This window comes from Myotis nattereri (genome assembly GCF_964212035.1).
Source record: "Myotis nattereri genome assembly, chromosome: 16".
Classification (NCBI taxonomy): Eukaryota; Metazoa; Chordata; class Mammalia; order Chiroptera; family Vespertilionidae; genus Myotis; species Myotis nattereri.
The window spans coordinates 40511802-40532824 of record NC_138091.1 but is presented as its reverse complement, the minus strand read 5'-3'; the positions used below and the strand labels follow the sequence as shown (position 1 = coordinate 40532824).

Genomic DNA, 21023 nt, shown 5'->3' with positions numbered 1-21023 from the left:
CTCTTTCCCTCTCTCTTCCTCTATGAAATCAATAAAAATATATTTAAAGGTTTGTTTTTACTGATTTTAGAGAGGGAGAGAGAGAAACATCAAAGTGCGAGAGAAATATTGATCAGCTGCCTCCTGCACTCCCTTCACGGGGACAGAACCCCAGCATGTGCCCAGATAGGAAATCAAACCAGACCTTTTGGCATATGGGAGGACACTCAACTAAGCCACACTGGCCAGGGCAACCTAAGGAACATGTTTAGCTGTACTCTGTTGTAACTCTAAAGGTTCCACTCCAGTAAGCTGATGGAAGGAATTACTGAATTTGGACAAGATGATTCAAAGCAGTTCTAATTAAAGGATGATCTAGAATACAGCACATCTCCAACTCATCGGACTTAAAGAAATTAATAACAATATACCGAGTACAACTTAATTAAGTCACTCCTCATAAATAAAACTTTATATATGCAAAATATATAAACAGACCTCAATATCTAAGTGGCTATTAAATTTAACCAAGGTGAGTATGCTGACCAGAAATAATGTTTCCCTGTTAAGTCTGGGCAAGTTCCAAAGCCAGAGAACCAGTCTTCAATGAAAAGAAAATGTCCCACTTCTGATTTAATCCTTCCTTCCAATACTCTATGAACAGACCTGCTATATCTCAATTACCCTTTAAGCAAGGTTTTCAGATTCATTCTTTGACAAGCTGACTTCGAAACCACTGAAAACAAACACATGACTCTTTTCAAACACTAATTCCGTAATTCACTTGTGATTTTCATTCTTGCCAATCAGATTTGGAGATTCCAAAGGGAGACGGGGAGGACGAAGGGAAGAAAAGGACGAAGGGAAGAAAAACGGATTCATTTAAGAATTTAAATTATTGAATCTTTTTTATTACTTGACCTACCATTAAGACAATCTATAACAAAAAGAATAGAGTATATTAGCACACACAGTATAATCAGACTAGTAACCAGGAAACAATACAAAATGGTCCTTTGGCCATCTATACTTTCTAGAGCAACAGATCTGAGAAATTCACTTACCAAGTCCAGAAATGATGACTTCTAAAGTCTTGATTATCAACTAAGACAAACTATGCCATTGTGATATCTCACGTATACTCAGATTGCACAAAGATAAAGCTTTAAATGTGTTAATTTTTAAATTTAGACTTACAATTTCTTAGATTAAAAACTACAAAAGGGAGTAAACAGCAAGCCAAATTATTTAAGAGCAAAATTCATTTAGGAAGCATTATATGTGAACATGATTATTATATACAGATATGAAACTGCAATTTATGGCATTCTAAATAATTCACTGAAGTACAGTTTTGGCATTTAAACAAAGATCAAATCAAGCTTTACGCTAATAAGAATGTAATTTTTATTTTTAATTTTTTAAATATAAAAGGTAGCTAAACACAACATATAGATCAGAAACCCTCACTTAATACAGATTTTGAAACATAAAAAATTTGTAATAAGGTGGCTTTCTATCCCACACTAAAAGGTAAATAAAACCTCTTTCCCAGATTTATACTTCAAACTTAGTAACAACCTAAAAACTGCTCAAATCTATCAAAAAAATCTACCATGACCAATTTGCCTTTTAAATGGCCTGGGAAAGGGCAGGAGAAAGGATTAGTAATCAGAGCCAGTTGCATACAAATGGAAAAATGCTTGCAGTCACTCCCAAGTATAACCCTACATTACATATAAATCACGATGAAAATAAAAGTGCCCACATTACAGAACTGTGAGATTTTGTTTAAAAAAATAACATAATAAAAATAAACTGTTGGGTATCATTGGTGCACATGGAATAATGTAACACATAAAGTTGATAAGGCTGGAAAATACTGAAACACAGTTAAGACGCAAAACACAAGCTTATTTTAAAAGAACAAAACATCTGCCAGAGAATAAAGCTAGATAGGAAAGCAGAACTTTTCAGCAGGACGGCCTTTGAGACCAATTTGCAACAACACAGGCACACCCCACCCCACCCCCACCCACCATAAATTCTAGTTGATGTAAAAAGGAGGGGAAAACATCAAACCAAAGTAAAAAACTTCTCCCCAAAATCTCTTGCCCCAGTGAATTTAGTGGGGCAAAGTTCCCAACAATGAACTCTCCACCTGGCATTTCTTCTTTTAGCAACATCACCTCCGTCTTTGTTATGACTTTTGCTCCATATATTCTATCTATTCCCAGCAATCCAATCTCCTGAAATCAACTGAAAGATGTACACTAACCAAAAGCTCTAAGCCAACAACCAAGAGTGGAGACCTGGAATTCTCATTCTCAATTCAGCATCTCATGATCAACATTTGGCACTAGCTGGATCAATAAAGTTCTATTCAGAATTTCTGAGCTGAGGCAGATGTAGTTAAATCATAATTAGTATTTGCAGCCTATGATTTAGTTTCAAACTCAAAAGGCAGGTATGAATAGCTACACCTAAATGTATTTCAGAACTGGAGACGAAAAAGTAACAAGATACAATCAATACCAGGCAAATTCGCTTGACAAACATAAATTCTGGTTAAAAGGAAGAAGAAAACGTAACAGATCATATCCATCTGATAACTAGAAAAAAATGGGTATTTTCCCACCCTTAATCTAGTTTAAACACAGGCAGATATCTTTCTAAGATTTTTTCTATATCAGTTTTCCTAATCCTTAGAGCTTAATGAGAAATCATTTATTCTATAAAGAAATACAGCATAAATGGCCACAGTCTAAAATATGCTTATGATAATTAGAAAATTATATCACTTAAAAAAACATCTTGCACTGTTACAACATTACTCCATGGTAATTATTTGGTGCAGGGATCTGCCCTCACCAAAAAGCATGGCACGTATTGCCAGGTGGAATACTAACACTGCACAAAGAGAAGCAGCAACAGCAAAATCTCCATAGAACTCTCTATTTATTTAACTGTGTAGGAGCATTCAGTTAATGCTCCAAATTAAAAACAGTGCAATAAGAGCAACTTTAATATAAACAGACAAGAAGCTGCAATGCCAGTGGCCACGTGGTGCTGCAAATAGGGAAAATAAAGCAGTGTGCGAGTGAGGCATGGATTGGGGAGGTGAAAAGGGAGGCACAGGAGGCAGATTTCAGACAGACAGTGACACAAAACTATTGTACTGCTGGATGTTTCGTTTGAGGATATCTGAGCACGGGCCAAGAACACGTTCAAATCTAGGTCGGTCCAGCTTAACGCACTTCAAAGGGCCACGAGCCACCACCGTGGCAGCTCGGGGACGATTCATCAGTAGTGCTATTTCACCTGGAGAAGGGAGAAAGAAGAGTAAGAGGAGGCTAACTTCTATGAGGAACATTTTCTTAGATGTGTATTTCTGAGAAGGAAAACAAATATGTATTTCTCTTAATAACTTAATACAGGCCACATCAAATCTGTACTTAAAAAACACCTGATCGGCCCAGCCGGCATGGCTCAGTGGTTGAGCATTGGCCTATGAACCAAGATGTCATGGTTCGATTCCTGGTCAGGGCACATGGGTTGTGGGCTCGATCCAGTGTGGGGCGTGCAGGAGGCAGCCAACCAATGATTCTCTCTCATCACTGATGTTTCTTTCTCCCTCTCCCTTCCTCTTTGATATTAATATATATTTTTAAAAAGTATTTTTTAAAAAACCAACTGAACGATGAGACAATCAATAACTTACTTATTAACTGAGTAAAGGCCAAAATCTCACACTAGTTCTCTGAGAGGCAAAAAAAAGATTGCAATCTATATATATAAAAGCCTAAGTGACCATTTGACTGGTAACTATGATGTGCATTGACCACCAGGGGGCAGACGCTCAACTCACAAGCATGGAAACATGGAACAGACTGAGTCTCAAAGGGAAGGGGAGAGGGCGGGAAGAGATTAACCAAAGATTTTACATGCATACTAGAAGCACGGTGGGGTCCCTCGGCCTGGCCTGTGGGGACTGGGCTGAAACGAACAGTCCGACATCCCCCAAGGGTTCCCGGATTGTGAGAGGGCACAGGCCGGGCCGAGGGACCCCACCTGTGCACAAATCCGTGCATCGGGCCGCTAGTTAAAGAATAAAATTCCTGGGTATTGGCACCAAATCTCCCCCTCCCCCCCAAAAATAAAAAAATTAAATTCAGGAGAATAAAAGACAAATTATGAGACTACGATATTGCACTTAAAGGTGACTTAAAGAAACGATATTATTTATTGTGAGGAAATCTACGTACCAAAATAATCAGAAGGCCCCAATCTTCCCACTTCAACAAACTCTTCGTTTTCTGATCTACGCTGTAGCACAGCGGCTGACCCCTGTAATAAAATCACCAAGAAGCAAAACAAAAATTTTCAAATATAGGGTTACATTTTTTTTTTAAATTTTGTTTTATTGCTGAAAGTATTACAAAGAGTATTACATATGTCTCCTTCCCTCCCCCCCCCCCCCTTGACATTCCCCTGGACTCCCCTACCCCCAGGTGACATTTTTATATACTATTCAATTTTAGCTACTATGAAAAAAAAAATGTCATGGCTATTTAAAATCCTGTGTGTTCGTATGACAAAAGCTGACTGAACAGAGTAACTGCATGAGCTTAATTCCTATTTACCCAGCAGTCCCTGATAGGGGGCCCTTCTCATCAAGCTAAGGTGCTTGGGTAACTTGAAGGGTTCACACAGGTTAGTAAACTACGGGAGGCAGGAAGGGGGTGATCTAACCTTGCTACCTGTTTTTATAGGTAAATTTCATAGGAACAATACACCAATTTACTTATAGTGTCTGCAGCTGCTCCTGCACTATGGTGATGGAAACTCTAGGGCTCACAGAGCCTAACTTACTTATCTGGCCCTGTACAGAAAGAGTCCCTTGATCCCCCTCACCACACCCCCAGGTTAAATAAAACCAATTAGCATCTACTGAGCCACATTCATAGAAAATATACTTTTTGGATCTACTTGTCAGTGGAGAGTATCTGCTATACGTTCCCACGCGTTGTGAAGCTATAAAACATAGTAACTTTTAGAAGTTAAACCCTTGCCTTTGATCTTTCGTTGCCAAATGGCCCAAACACATAATTTTATTTATTTATTTATTTATTAATATATATTTTGTTTTATTGCTTAAAGTATTACAAGGAGTATTACATATGTCTCCTTCCCCCCCCCCCCCCTTGAAATTCTCCCGGCCTCCCCCAAACACGTAATTTTAACAAAGATGGTGCAGAATCATTATAGTTGGCTATGTTGATAGCTTGTTTGCTTGCATAAGGGGGATTAATTTCAGCAGGCCAGAATTGGGCAATTACTTCATGAAGAGCCCTTCCAGAATTCTGACTCAAACACATTTAAAATGTGGTGGTCTGATAGAAAAACGAACAACTGCATTCCAAGATGAAAGGCAATTTTTAAATAAAACTGTCAGGTATTCTTTAAACCTAAGGGTGTAAATAAGAATTAACCTTTTTTCTCTTATAGTGTACAACTTCTAATAGTATCAAACGCAAAGTCCTTTACCTCTAAGATAATAAAGAACTCATCCCCTGGTTCTCCCTGCACCACAATCTTCTGCCCATCTTCAAACTGGACTGGTTCCAATGCATCAGCTACTGTGAGGCGTTCCCACTTGTCCAAGGATTCTGAAAAGTAAGAATTACAAGAATTTCTCAAAATTCAGTATTGTTAATAACTTCAAAACAAAAAGTATAAAGAGAATCAACCACATAGCCATGCCCATTCAATACTCAGTGAGTGTCTCACATGAAACATGGTGCCTGTCTTCAATTACCTCTAGTCTCAGCAAGAGCCTCTGATTACTCATAGATAACCCTTAGGTCTTTACTTCAGCAGCCCCAGTGACCAGGTTAATTTAGACCAAATGCACCCAATGGTAAAGGAATTGAAAATGTAATCATTTTGTATTCCTAAAGATTGCCATTACCTAAAAGTAATATGGAGTGTCACCATGCGTATTATTCCAGAGGGTTATAGAAGTCATTTATCTATTTAAATCCTCAGTTGAATTAACTTATCAAAGTAACAAGAAGTAGAAAATAGTTTGACCTTTGGAACAAAAGTTAACACCCAAGACACTAAGCAAATGTAATCATTTCAGAGAAAGGACAAATAAGGTGGTGGGAGGGTGGAAATCAATTCACTATAACAAAACATGGCAGAAGGCATCCTACCTTATAAAAACTGCCATTTACCCTCTCAATGGTTGTAGCAACACATAGACATACCTCCAAAATGTCAACAAAACTTGCAGCATTTTTTCAGAGAAAGCATATAACACCTCATCTTTCTACAGAGGAAATACATTCTTGAAAATCTTTCCTTAACCAATAAACTCACTGATGGAGCAACAGAGACAGATGTCACAGGAGGAACAAGTGTGAATGTCCGGAGTCAGGAAGAGGACACTCAGCGCTTCTGTCTCTCCAGGAGAAGGGAGTAAGTAGCACATATTCCAGAAAGCTTCTCCCAGCTCCAATCTTTTCTAAGGTTTGTCATATACTAGCAAGTTAAGCAAACTTTAAAATTACTTCTCGGTACACTTTAACTCTGTATTCCATGTGTTTTATGTTACTATTAGTAAAAACAGAATTGATAACTAGAGTAGTTTTTATGAAATACAATAGATACTGCTTAAGAATAGCTAACACTTCAACTTAATAATTCTCTATGCCATCTTCCAAAACTCACCTAAAATAGACACTTTACTAAGAAACTCCTCATACATCTTCCGCTTTCTCAGGGTGCTTCCCTATAAAAACACACACACACATACACAAAAACAAAAAACATCATGTCAAAAAATGTGTAATTATCAAATAATGCTGTGGAAGAATAAATACTAAGTTTCAAGTAAATTAAGAGAGAGAGAGAGAAAAGTCACAGCTTGCTGCTTCTGCTTCTTGATACATGGTTCTTTTTCTTCATGTGACTATAGCTGAATATATTTCCAGCTCAGGGTTGTTCCCCATAACTCCAATCCTCCACGGAAGGAAAAAAAATAAAACTGCTACCACTTACAGCCCTCTCCCCGCCCCCCAAAAGTGCTCAACTGTCTTATCTGCAATGTTTGTTAAATATATATAGGGAGGAAAAAGGGGAACAACACAGTACCCTACAATAAACATTCCTTACACAACTGCCTTGGCAATTTATATACTTTATAAAGATTGATATATACACACACATCTATACCCCAAATACAGAAAATTTTCAAAGTACATCTAACTGCATATTGTCAAATAGCCAGATAGGCTCTGCACAAATTTAGAAAACCATTCAAGGTGACTAATGCCGTCATCTGGGACTTAAACATCCAAAGCTACTCTATTAATTTGCCACAAAGTTCTCAAAAAGTCCGACTACATCATCAGAATGTTCCAAAGGTTTTGTTATTTTGTTTATTCCTTTAGTGAGAGGGAACATGACATTTTCATTACCGATAACCCACTTTCAGTTTAGGGAGCTGATTCCTTCTGAATGGCCTTATGGAACTTTATGCACTTAGAAGCAGCAGCTATCAGACTATCTATGACGTGTAAAGAGTGGGCAAGTGAAGATGTGCCTATCAGCAAGTGGAGAGAATTACAAAGGTAAGCTGACCATTTCATATACACTACATTGTTCCCCATGTTATTCCTGGTCAAACTTTTGTTCTAAAAGATGACTGTCTCAAATGGTACAATCAATAGTGCTAACCTGGGCTCAATGCAAAGCACTCAATCATTAAAAGTAATTTCTCATTTTAATTTGGTGATATTATTCAATTTAAACATCAGTTACATGGACAGGTAGTCTAAATCACATTTCAAAAACCATTGTCTTACCATAAGGATTCTTCTATAGCTGTCTCGGTCAATACCCCACAATTTCACATTTGTCTTAGCTTTGACAGTGGCTGCTCGAGGTGTTCCATAAATCAAAGCAAGTTCTCCAAAGCTTCCTCCTTCCCCAACACTGGTTGCCCATTCATTGTTGACATAGACCTAAAATGCATGACAATTGCTTTTGTCCTAAATACACAAATATCTAAGTATTAAAAACAGGCAAACCTTTTTTAGGAGTCAGAATCCTGAACTTGTTTTAAAATAGAATATACGCCCTGACCGGTCTGGCTCAGTGGATAGAGCATCAGCCTGCGGACTGGAGGGTCCCAGGTTCGATTCCGATCAAGGGCATGTACCTTGGTTGCAGGCACATCCCCAGTTGGGGGTGGGCAGGAGGCAGCTGATCGATGTTTCTCTCTCATCAATGTTTCTAACTCTCTATCCCTCTCCCTTCCTCTCTGTAAAAAAAAAAAAATCAATAAAATATATTTTAAAAAAAATAAAATAAAATAGAATATACTATGTTTTCAATACATAGCAGAGCAACATACTTGACTTCTGACAATGAGTGCAGTTCAGAGTGTCTGTGATTTACCTGGTTTAATCATCTGATAAGAAAAAGTACTCACTCAACTGATGATCAGGGCAGAAAGATGAAGCAAGCATTAATAAAAACCATACACATTTACAGAGTACTGTGCTGAGCACTGTGCTAATAAGCATTTCACTTGCATAAGGCACTGAGTTTTCTAATAATCCTGAGAACAATGCCATTAGTATCTCATTTCATTTATTAACAAAACTTACAGAATCAAAAAAGTTGTACCAAGTCTCATTACTAATGACGGGGTCTAGAGTCTCCCTTACACTGTCTTACTCCATAGCACACATGCACGACGTAACCATCACTCCAGCAGAAGTTCTACCTAAAGAAAATTACCTTTAAAAAGTTTGTGTCATTAAAATATTTGGCAAAAGCACTGATGGAATTAACATACAAAGGCTGTAACAGCCCTTCAGAAACTCTTAGAAGCAATATAACTCTTAGAAGCAATATATATCAATACACTGACTTTTAAAATTATCAACATATTTTTGCTCTTATTAAATCTTACATCCATCTCTCCTTGATCAATCACATAGAAGTTATCCCCTTCATCACCTAAAGGAGAGGAGAATAAAAAGTTAGAATCATTTTACAAATTAAAGAAACACAAAACAAAGTATGAAGTTAATGTGAAATAAACTTATTTCCAGTTCTACTATGAGAGAAGAGTGTGTGTTATAAATTATAACACTCTTTCAAGGGGAAAAAGTCCAGGAACATATTTTAAAAATCATAAAATTGATCAAATTTTCAGTCATCTCATAATGAAAAATACCTCTGAAAAATAACTTCAAAAACAGCCATTGTGTGTGTGCAAAAATATTAACTGCCTATTATCTATAACAACATAAGAACCCAAATAAGTAATAAAATATCAGGCTGTCAAAAATAAGAAAATATATGGATCATAAAGACCCACAAAGATATCAAGAGTACATAAGAAAGGCAAAAGGTGAGGAGGGACCCAAAAGAATAGATCCATCTTAGTGTATGTGGGCAAAAAGGTAAGAATCATTAGAAGGTATAAAACCTCATAAAAAGAGAACTACATGATGGAGAAAACAGTTATGCTTATTTCCTACTTTATTTTATATGTGATTAATAATATGAAGGATAGCCCTAACCGGTTTGGCTCAGTGCATAGAGCATCAGTCTGCAGACTGAAAGGTCCCAGGTTCAATTCCGGTCAAGGGCATGTACCTTGGCTGTGGGCACATCCCCAGTAGGGGTTGTGCAGGAGGCAGCTGATCGATGTTTCTCTCTCACCGGTGTTTCTAACTCTCTATCCCTCTCCCTTCCTCTCTGTAAAAAAAGAAAAAATAATAATAAAAAAATTTATACATATATATATATATAGAGAGAGAGAGAGAGAGAGAGAAAGAGAGAGAGAGAGAGATGTTTTAAAAAACATGAAGGATATATGATTCTGAAATTCCATACATCCAAAATAAAAAATGTAGGAATTTCCTTTAACAGTTACTATAAACAAAATTGTATCAGATGGTAGGGAAATATTAATCCCTTAGGGAAAGTGTGCCTTTTAGCTGAGTCAATTTTAATTTTCAAAAGAAATAAAAAAGTTCAGTAGTTTAACAAAAGAAAACTGGTAGGGTAAAAGAGAAAAACAAACTTCCGTATTAAAAACCCTCCAATCTGGCCTCCTCTCCCAGAGTAACACTGCAGGCCACAACAGCAGAGCCCTTACCTTGCTGAATAACAGTCTCTCCAGCAATAAAGGAAAGCGGAAACATGGCATCAAAAATATCACTGCAAGGGACAGAAGGCCTCGTGTTACATTTCATGCACCTCTTCTGTGGATTTCAAGCATTAACCTTAAAATTCAAGCTCCTAGATGTTCAGCAGGGATTGTCATCAAGTGAGTAATGAACATTAAAATGTGCAATGATGATGAGACTAGTTTGGGACTACAGCTATACAGGAAAAGGGCATATAACAAAGAACCTGTACCTACCTTCTCTCATTATCATCAAGGTGTGAAAACAGCACATTCTTTTCAATGGCCTTGGCTAACGCAGCCATTGTCTTATAATCTTTTGGTATAACCTAGAATAGAAGGTCAAATGATGATTGCATAAACCAAAAACATTTCATGCTTGCAACCTGCATGTCAAGTAAATGACAAGTTACATGATGGTATTGAAACAAGACTGCTTTAAGTATTTTCAACATAACCCACATACATATACCACCTTTGGTCCACAAAGTACTCAACAAATACTAATTAATGCCCTTGCTTATAGCCAGACCTGTATTTAAAAGCTGGTATTTGGTTCTCAGTCAGCAACTAAAGAAACAAACTAAAAAACACCTTGACCAAGATCATTATTCTACGGCAAAGTGAACATTTTATGATAGTCATTTTTTAAATTGTGATCATGTGCCATTAGTTCCACAAGCCTCTTGGCAGAACGACTCTCTTCCCTCTTCAAGCTAATAGCATAACCTGAAATGGCGGGTGGGTTCTAAGGAAGAACCAATCAGGATGATGCTTATAGGATATAAGGTTAAAAGCCACAACATAAATTACAGGATGCCAAAAAAATTGACACCATGATTCAAGAAAAAAAAGGAGTACTGCCTCCTTCGACTGCAAAACATCATGGAAAAGAAAACACCCAAAAATGAAATTATTCACTGTTTAATAATCACTTAGTTCTTTTCTCTGATGGCACTGACATCACAGAAATTTGTCCCTCAGTACCCAAGAACACAGGATGGAGCCTATTTGTGTTTTACTATTCAAAATCATGAATGCATTCATCAAAGAAACTAGAAGATTACCATGTGGGTCCCGAAAACATTGCCCCAAATGTTTAGACATCAAAGCTACCTTTCTAACATACGATGCAGCATCTTCCTCTGTGTAGACTTCAGCGCTGATAGCACCTCGTCGCCTCCGGCCTTTAACCACTGGGTTGGGTGGAGGAGGAGAGATTTCATCCTCTCTCGAATCTCCACGAGTGCTTGCTTTCTGCAGATTCTGAATCTGTTTGGCCTCCTCCTGAAAAAAAATTTATACATTTACAAAGGAGATCTTTCAGGATGTAAAGTTGGTGTTCTTATATTTCAATGATAAGTCACCTCAAATCTCTTCCTCTAACACCAATGTAAAAGTTAAGGGGAATAGCAAATTCCAAATGGGGGAAAACGGAGTTGAGTTTGAAAAGAAATATTCTGAAACAGGACTGTTTCTCAGATGATAATGGATGCCATCTTATAATGAACAAAAGTCATCAGTATAAGGACACATAACATGCAAGTAAAAAATTAGATACTTATTATAACACTAGAGGCCCTGTGCATGAATTCGTGCACTGGTGGTGGTGGTGGTGGGGGGGGGGGGGGGGGGTCCCCTCAGCCTGGCCTAAGGGGATCGGGCTGTAACAGGCTCTTTGACCTCCCCTGAGGGGTCTCGGATTGCGAGAGGGTGGTTCTTGGGTGACGCACCCTAAAATCGGGCTCCCTCCTCTCTGGTTCTGGATGCATCACCAGAGAACGGCGGCTGGCCCAAGTGACCTCAGTTGGGCAGCTCCTGCGTTGAGCGTCTGCCCCCTGGTGGTCAGTGCGTGTCATAGCTATTGGCCAGTTGCTTTAAGCTTATATATACACACACATATATACAACAAGGATTGTAACACACACAACAGCAAAAAACTGCAAAACAAAATCCTGAGGAATTAGGTTTTTAGTATGCTGCTGCAGATAGCATGAGACCCCTCCTTCCCCCCAAAATAGAATGTATTCAGGCACTGCAAAGTGATTCAAGAATGTTTAGATTACTGGGTTACTTCCTTCATTCAATAAGCATTTGCTAAATCTGCATGCCAAGTCTACGATAGGCAAGGGAAATATAAAAACCAATGGAGGGTCCTGAGCCCATGGAATTCATTTCTAACTGGAGTCTCAGAAAAAAACAAATGAAATTATGTGATGATGGTAACCAAGAATTTAAATTAGATCAATATTTCTCCCAGCAGAGCTATAAGCATTCTTTATTATCAGTGTTTACACTTGTAGTTAAATTTAAAAAACTTTTACCTGCTTTTAAGAACATCTTGCTAAACTAATTGACATTAAAAACTGAAATGAACTATTTAACATTCTTATTTATCACATCTAGAGCCTTAAAAAGAAATTCCTCAGGTCTGCAACAAAGAATGAGTTTATTATGCCTGATTTAAACTAAGAATGAAAACACAAGAATGTGTTATCCACTACTTTTCTCATTTGACTCATTCTCCATCATTTTTCTAAACCACCTTTCAAATTAAAAATGAAGTTATTAGCATTTACGAATTATTTCTGAAAAGTTTTTGATAAAAATGAAATTGAGGTGGATGCCTGCCTATTGTTTCCCCTCTTGCATGGTACTCAGCCCTGACTTTGGCATCAAGCCAATACACATGCAGCAAAATATCCAGAACAGTAACCATCAAGATATTAATGTTAGTTTCTATTAACAGAATCATGCCTGATTTTTACTTTTTTTTTTTTTTTTTTTTTTTGAGGAACAGAGGTTTGCTTTATTTTTCTCCTTTGTCTGGATTTTCTAATTTTCAATTAAGGAAACACAATAGGAAAAACATATCACAAAAATAGATTTAATACATTTGTATGTTTGATTACAAATGCATGTACTTCTTGACTAAATAATCCATTCTATTTCTAAAAGTTTATTATAAGATACGCATATATGTGAAATGACATATAAACAAAGTTAGTCCTTGTATTGTTTTTAGTAGTAAAACACTGTAAACAACCAAAATGGTCATTAATGGAATGATTTTAAATAAACTATACTATATCTATGCAGGGAACTGCCACACACACATTTGAAAATAAGAAATTCTTTTACATGTGAATTTGCTTATAAATGCCCAAAGGCCAATGAAACAGTGGTTGTATTTAAGGAAGACAACAGAGAGAAGACTTCTTGTTACACCCTTTTGTACCTGCAGAATTTGGAACCATATACAAATATATAACTAATTTTTTTAAAAAAAAGCATTTTTAGAAAATTCACTTCCCTTTTCACTCTGGTAACTGCAATAATCAGTAAGGTTTTCTGATTCCTTATTAACATAGAACTATAAAACTCAAGTCTCCCCAAAGTTTAAAGAGTATAAATGAAAACACAAACTCCATCACCTAAATTTGTCATTGGAATTTCACAAATAACATATCATTTGGAACTGTATTCTATCTAACTGAATTTTTAAGATTATTTTGAAGATAATTTCTTTTAAAATCCTCACTCGAGGAAATTTTTCCATTGATTTTTAGGTAGAGTGAATAGAGGGAAAGACAGAAAGAAATATTGAAGTGAAACACACATCGATTGGTTGCTTCCTGCAGGAGCCCAGGGCCCAGGCCAATGAGGAGCCCACAACCTAGGTACATTCCCTTGACCGGAACCAATCCCGGGACCCTTCAGTCCACAGTCCGACGCTCTATCCACTAAGCCAAACTGGCTAGGGCAGCATTTTGATTTTAACAATGTTGTATAGATTCTCATCTTTATAGCAATCAGATATAACCTAATCTTGATGACTCAGAGCCATTATCAATTTCGATTTCTAATTATCCTCGTTCTTGCTGTTGTCATTCTGTCAGTCTCTTCCCACTTCATATATTAAAACAATCCACCCCCTTCCCCCAAACCTTCCCAGACTACTTACTGGTTAATAGCAATACATTCTACTTTTTTATGTTCAGGCTAGAGGCCTGGTGCATGAAATTCATGCTGGGGGGTGGGGGGGTGGGGGAGGCAGGGGTCCCCTCAGGCCGGCCTGTGCCCTCTCGCAGTACGGGAGCCCTCAGGAGAGGGTCCTGCCACTGCTGCTGCACTGGCCAGCTGTGAGCCTGCCAGCTGTGAGCCCGGCTCAGGGTTTTTGGCTGAGTAGCACTCCCCGTCGTAGCGCACTGACCACCAGAGGCCGCTCCTGCGTTGAGCGCTGCCCCCTGGTGGTCAGTGTGCATCATAGTGGCCGGTAGTTCCGCAGTTTGGTCGATTTGCATATTAGCCTTTTATTATATAGGATAGGATTCTGTCCTGACCACTTAGTGTTTTTAACAATTATTTGTCCCCTCCCTTTCCTTACCTGTCTATTCTTACCTGTACGTAAAGTTACCACCCAACTTGACCTTATGACTTGCTTTGACCCTGGACCGTAAGTGGACATGCCATACCATGCCCACTTGTGTGGTCTGACTCTGCCCCACTGAACTTCTGTCCCCTTTCTGCCTTGAGAAGGGCTTGCTCTAACAGGGGCTGCTCTTTCCACTCAGCCCCAGAGTTAAGACATGTGGAGACAAGACAAGATATGCTGAGCTCAGAAGAGCTGCATATGACTGAGAAATAAGAAAGGTCTTTTATATAAACCACTGAAATTTGAGGGTTATATGCTGCTGTAACAATAACTATTACAGTGTACAATCATAACCAAGTTACTTAATCACTCTTAGTTTTATCTGCAACCTCTGTAAATCGGTGATAATCACCTAACTCACAAATTTGAAATGAGTGTGTATGTAGAGTGCTTCACATAGTATTTGGCACATACACTCAATGGTCGTAGCTATTAAATTCTTCTAATCTATCAGATAGGCAAAGTTCTAATATATGCATAAAAGGGGACTTGAATTCCAGATGAAGGTCTAAAGTAAAACACAGCAGCTTTCAATAAACACTGTGAGAGCCTGGCCGGCATGGCTTAGTGGTTGAGCATCGACCTATGAACCAGGAGGTCACGGTTTCAATTCCTGGTCAGGGCATATATGCCCCAGCTGCAGGCTCAATCCCCAGTGTGTGCATGCAGGAGGCAGCCAATCAATGAATCTCATCACTGATGTTTCTTGCTCTCTCACCCTTCCTCTCTGAAATCAATTAAAAATATATTAAAATTAAAAATAAAATAAAAGCTGTTAAAGTTTTTGGTGCACTGAATAGTTGATGATACCAGAAACATGACCCTTGGTTAACACAAGGAAGGTGAGAAGAATGTTGACTGTATTTTCAGACATCTAAAACTAACACCTAATGTGCAGAACAACTGACCTATTAAAAAATTGAAAATCTACTTACTTAAAAGCCCTGGCTAAAGAAATGTATGCAAGTGAACAAAGACCCTTGCATTATAGGAAAAGTTTAAGCTGTGACCTTCAGTAAGAGGTAAAGAAGCCAACACACATTAAATCTAAAAATCCCACCTGCAAAGAAGCTAATAATGATTTCTTGCCTTCCCCTTTGATAGTGCTTAATCAGTGCTATTTAAGTACAAGCTTGGAAACCAGCACTGTACATTCAACACTCCCTGTAAAAAGACACATAGTGTCTCACCAACTTCATCCCCTTGTTGGATGGTTTCTATTGATATACAAAGAGAAGAGGAATCACGTCACAGTGACCCATTTCAGAACCAGATCTCTAGGAACGAAGTTTATCGCAAAATGAAAAGCCCCCAGCAGCCTGGCTCTAAAGTATCTCACTATTTGGACAGAGCTTAAAGAGAAAATCATGCCCTGGCTGGGTGGCTTATTTGGGTGAAGCATCATCCTGTACACCAAAAGGTTGGTCGGGGTTAATTAAGTACAGGAGGCAATTGAGATTTCTCTCTCACACTGATATCTCTCTCTCTCTCTTTCTCACTCTCTTTCTCAAAAAATAAAAAATAAAATAAACATATCCTCAGGTGAGGATTTAAAACACAAACACACACACACACACACACACACACAGACTTTCTACTACAATTCCAAGACACCAAGGCTACATTCACAGGGACTGGTTATTTGTTGTTATTGTTAATTATTCCAATTATGATACTAAACACCAATTTTAACAGCTTTTCAAGAAAACAGTAGAAAATGCCAATCATTGAGCCACTGAAATAATTTTTAAAACCTTATTTTACTTCGTAAGTTACTGATTAACTGTCCGAATCAATGGGATTTATCATACATATTTCCATTATACAGTTAGATAATGATCATATACCTAAGATACCCTTCTTAACTGGATCATAATCATTACAAACCTTATCAAAACTTCAATACATGTAATAAGACCTGTAAATTTATCTCACAAATTTACAGGAGCAATTCAAACTACTCAAAACATTTAGGGATCCAGACTTTCTCATTCATCATTTCTTGAGGGAATAATTAAAGCATGGTCTTTGATGCAAAATTATCATTTTGCTTAGAAAAACATATACATATGCTTTGGGCACACTGAGACACACACACAGTGAGGATAAAAAACCAAAAACTGGTTTAACTTTTTTTTAAGAGGAAATGAGTCCTGACCAGGTCTGTAAAGAAAGTACAATCTTGGCAATCATTACCCTTGATCTCTGCTCTACAGCCAATTCATCTGAGATATAGTTTATAAAAAAATGAACTGCACTAATCCAGTTCTGATCTATTGGTCACAAACTAGACTCAAATGCTTCATGCACTTGGTTTTAAAAGGTGGGATAAGGCTTATTAAGTTTACTTGCTTTGCTGAGGAAGAGAAAAACATTAACTGCTTTCAAGTACCTTAGAATTTCTCATTCCATACACTGCTATACTACTTCTGATCAATTGTATGTAGTCAGTTATTCTATTTAACCAGTTTTATGTATTAATTAAAACAGTTACATTTGGAAACCCTTTGTTTGCCATGTAAAATTAGCATACAGATTTGTTTTCTGGTAAAGCCTACTGATGGCAAAGTTAAAAATTTAAGTGCCTTAACTGCCCCCTTGTTTTGAATTTCTATTTTAGACTTATTTGGTTAGAATTTCGTTTCTTCCAAAAGATACAGATTAGCAACATTCTACAGCATTACATTTAAGGATTGTCAGGGTCATCTCATCTCCCCACATTTATTTTTACCTTCTCCAACCTCTCAAAGTATTCCCTGAGGAATGCCATAGGTCTCTCTGGTCGAGCAGTGCACAACTGCACAATGGAATCCTTCAGCAGGGCCTGAATGTTGTGCTTCTGCACGTAGAGCTCACATTCCCGGAGGCTGCGCTCCTCCTCAGTGGCTGCAGAGGTGCCAGACGCCATGGTTCTCGTTCTCTACAAGGAAAAAGGCACACATTCGCTTGTGTAAACTATAAAGAGCAAATGCCAATTTGGCCTTTAACTTAACAAATTCATTAGGACTGATTCACAAAGGTGTTTTCTCCCCCTCACTAGGTAGATTTTTATTTTAAGGGAGGCGAGAGCTAAGGAATGCTATGATATGCAGAGAAATAGCATTCTTCCAAGGAAGTGTCTCATTCGGTTTCTGCTGTAGGATCTAGACTCTGCAGGCAGCAACAGTGAGAGGCAATAACCTCAGCTCCAGGGAGGAAGTGTGAGCCACAATCCCCTGCAGAGGCCGGGGGCGCTGAGGAGTCAGGGCCCGTGGGAATTTCATTCAGTTCTCCCCCTGCAAAAGAATCATGATGACGTGGGAAGTGTGTAGTGGTAAACAGGACAGAGAATTACAAGGGCACACAACAAGGTTCTAAATGAGAGCAAAGACGCACAATGAAGAGCATCTGCCATTCCCTATACGAAACTCCCATCTCAAGGGACTGTCCTAATGGCAGCCAGCAAACCACTGGGGCAAAGGATTTGATGAGCCAACTGCTAGAGTAATCAAACAATTTTAAAACACAGAAAGAACCCCAGATGAGACTCTTTTACCAGATTCCAACCCTAATTGATAACACACTTTAAAGCATTGATAAGAGGGAAAATCCTTAATCGAAGAAAAGAATTTACCAAATAAACTATAAAAGATTTAGACAGGAAAATGTCAAAACATTTTCTTCATCTGAATAGGAAAATATTAAAATGTTAAATTTTAAACTTACATAAAGATTCAATAGGTAAATTGCATTTAAGGAATTTTAGAGGATTCATACTATCTCGAACTATCTCGACATGAAGTAAAATAGAGATATAGTAACAGGTAGCTAACCTTACCTTGGAACTAAAAGCTTAGTTAATTTAACCAACAGATTCATAAACTGTTTTCCTTCTAACTCCTAATTACTAAATAATTGATTAGAAAATAAAAGCCAGGTCTGCTCTGCAATTCAAATCAATACTAATCCGACGTTTCAAAACATAATGCACACAAAACTACTGAAATGAAACGGTACATGTAAAAGCAGGGAGAAATACCAGAATAAAGTGCTACACTATTACTCATGTTATTTCGGTGACTTTCATAAGGGTCAATAAAGAGCAGGTTAATTAACAGACCACGAAAAAGTGTGCATCTCCCTGACAACATACATTAAAGGATGCAGATAAAGAATCATGCTGCCATTTCAGAAATAAACGGTTAAAAAAAAACCCCCAAAACATCTACTTGAGGATGGGTTTACGCTGGACTCTTTTTCAGGCCAATCATATGAACCGAGAATAACCTTCACCAGAATTTTATGCATTTCGGATAATACTGAAGGCCACCAAGAGCAATAATGAATCAGATCTCTTCTGCTTCAAAACAGGGATTCCTCCCCTCGCCCCCCCCCCCCAAGGAATATCAATACACGTATTCAATTGACCACAGATAGCATTCAAAGATTAATGAGAACTGGGTCTAAACTTTAGACTCTAAAGGGATGAAACTGTTTTTTGTGGAAAACAAAGTAATGCACTAAAAAGACCAAAAAGCAGACGCTGGTAATGAGGTAGCACATGAACAAAAAAATGCCCCGATAATAATACAGTCATCATGGGAACGCCCGAATACCCACAGTTCACGGTCTGAACATTTTTAACTGAACAGACTGCGGCCCTGTACTGGTATTTTAGACTGAAGAGCCCAACAACTTAGCTGCTCCCTCCAAAAACTACGCAACACTTTAAAATGTCAACCGCAGGGTCTCGACGCTCACGTCCTCTTGGCTGGACATTCCAGGTGGGATGAAATGCTAGGGAATGTTTAGAACCCCCGAGAAGGGCTGGCTGCTTCAGGCTGCACCCCCTCGGAGCGGCCGGGAGCGCCTCCCCGGAGGACACGCGGGCCTCCTTCCCCGCGGCGGGACCGACCGACCCTCGGGGAACCGCTCGGGCACCCCACCTCCCTGCGCTGCAGGGGTTAACGGATACCGCGTATTTTCGAGGGAAGGACGGAGGGTGCCCTTCATCCTACTCGAGTCGGAAGGCCACCGAGGTGGCGACGAGGACTCGGGAGAGGGGAAAAAACAAAACAAAACGGGAGGAGGTGAAAGGGGACAAAATGGAATTTAGGAGCCGGGCTGGAACCGCGATAATCCCGGCCAGGAGGAAAGCGGCCGCTGGAGACGACGAGGAGAGGGCAGTCGAGAGGAAAACAAGACCCGACGGGTCTCCAAGATCCGCCAGAAACGCCGAGGGAAACCATGGCCGAAGCCGGTAAAAACACGAGCTGTTGTCCTTCAAGAAACGAGGGGCGGCGCGCGGGGGCGGAGGCGGCGGGGCGCGTGGGCCGCGGAGGGACAGGGCAGGCCGCGGAGGGCCGGGGGCCGGAGCCACGGGAAGTGGGGGGAGCGCGCGGGCGGAGGGTGGGGGGCGCTGCGGTCGGGGAGCCCCGCACCGGAGCGGACGTCCCGGGGGGCTGGAGGCCTCGGAGGTACAGAATCGGGGTCGGAGGCGCGGCCCGGGGCGTGAGGCCTGCGGGGAGGCGCCCGCCGGGGAGGGGCAGGGGGTGCGGCCATCCCCTGCAGGTCGCTCCCCGTGACGCCATCTTGGATCGGTCCAGCGCCCCCCAAACCGGCGCCGGGGCGGCGAAGCTCGCCGCAGCGGGGCCCCTCGTCGAGCGCACTTGCCTGGGGACGCGAGGAGGCGAGCGCGGGGCGGCGGCTGCGAGTCTGCGGCTGGCTGAGCTCGCTCGGCGCTTCCCTCCCAGGCCGGACCTACTCTGCGATAGCGGCTCCGCGGCGGCTCCACCGGAAACGACCCGGCCGCAGCCAATCACCGCTCGGCTACTGACGTCAATGCGCCTCGCTCTGGCCAGAGCCGTCGCCTTGACAACCTTAAAGGCGCAGCGAGCGGCCCCATTTACTCTGCCGCCCCTTCTAGGAGGACCCCTTCCCCGCCCCTCCTGGTCCTGGAATCCTACCCCTTCTGCTCTTCTTTCCTTCTTAACTCCCCCGTTTTCCGCCGCCCTTTTCTCACTCCCGCCTCTTCGCCGTTTCCCCACTCGTTCTAGCCCGGCGCTCCCCTCCTGTTCACCTGTCCCTCCTTACCTGCCCCTCTCGGGATGCTTCAAGGTCCCCTTTCTTCTTCCCGCAGCTCTTGGCTCCCTCTCCGCGCGGCTTTCGGGAGCTCCCTTCTCTCCTCCGGTCCTGTCCTTCCTTTTCCTCTCCTCTCCTTCCTCTCCCAACCCTCACTCCTGCCGCCTCCGCCTTTTCTCTCTCCTTTCAACCCCACGCCCCCGATCCCACCCCCAGCCCACGTGGGGCGTCTCGGATGTCAGGTGGTCGACTCCGCCCCTGCAGGGGAGGACGCGGAGCCCCCGCGGGGAGATTCGTGCAGTTTCCCGGCCCAGAGGAGGCGGCGGCCCCCGCGGA

General features: G+C 40.4%; 1 protein-coding gene across 2 annotated transcripts; it reads right to left on the bottom strand.

Moving 5' to 3' along the window:
• Positions 1-868: 868 nt before the first annotated feature.
• Positions 869-20889, bottom strand: PRKAR1A (protein kinase cAMP-dependent type I regulatory subunit alpha). Of its 2 annotated transcripts, none has more exons than XM_081109923.1 (11): positions 20700-20889; positions 17359-17547; positions 11309-11479; positions 10430-10521; positions 10163-10224; positions 8966-9012; positions 7851-8009; positions 6715-6775; positions 5527-5648; positions 4245-4326; positions 869-3300 (listed from the first exon to the last, which is right to left on the bottom strand). In XM_081109923.1, exons 2-11 carry the CDS (start codon positions 17533-17535, stop codon positions 3128-3130), a joined length of 1146 nt encoding a protein of 381 aa, XP_080966049.1. In that variant the 5' UTR covers positions 17536-17547; positions 20700-20889; the 3' UTR covers positions 869-3127. The 2 variants fall into 2 exon arrangements, with proteins under 2 accessions (XP_080966049.1, XP_080966050.1); XM_081109924.1 differs by lacking the exon at positions 20700-20889 and adding an exon at positions 20280-20485.
• Between the last annotated feature and the right edge of the window lie 134 nt (positions 20890-21023).

What these genes read in the sequence shown, in the direction of transcription:
- PRKAR1A (XM_081109923.1), bottom strand. Translation starts at nt 17,535, where the DNA reads ATGGCGTCTGGCACCTCTGCAGCCACTGAGGAGGAGCGCAGCCTCCGG. An exon ending in CTGCATCGTATGTTAGAAAG is followed by an intron (nt 10,522 to 11,308) that starts GTAGCTTTGATG and finishes CTTCTATTCTAG; the next exon opens with GTTATACCAAAAGATTATAA. An exon ending in CTTGATGATAATGAGAGAAG is followed by an intron (nt 10,225 to 10,429) that starts GTAGGTACAGGT and finishes TGTCCCTTGCAG; the next exon opens with TGATATTTTTGATGCCATGT.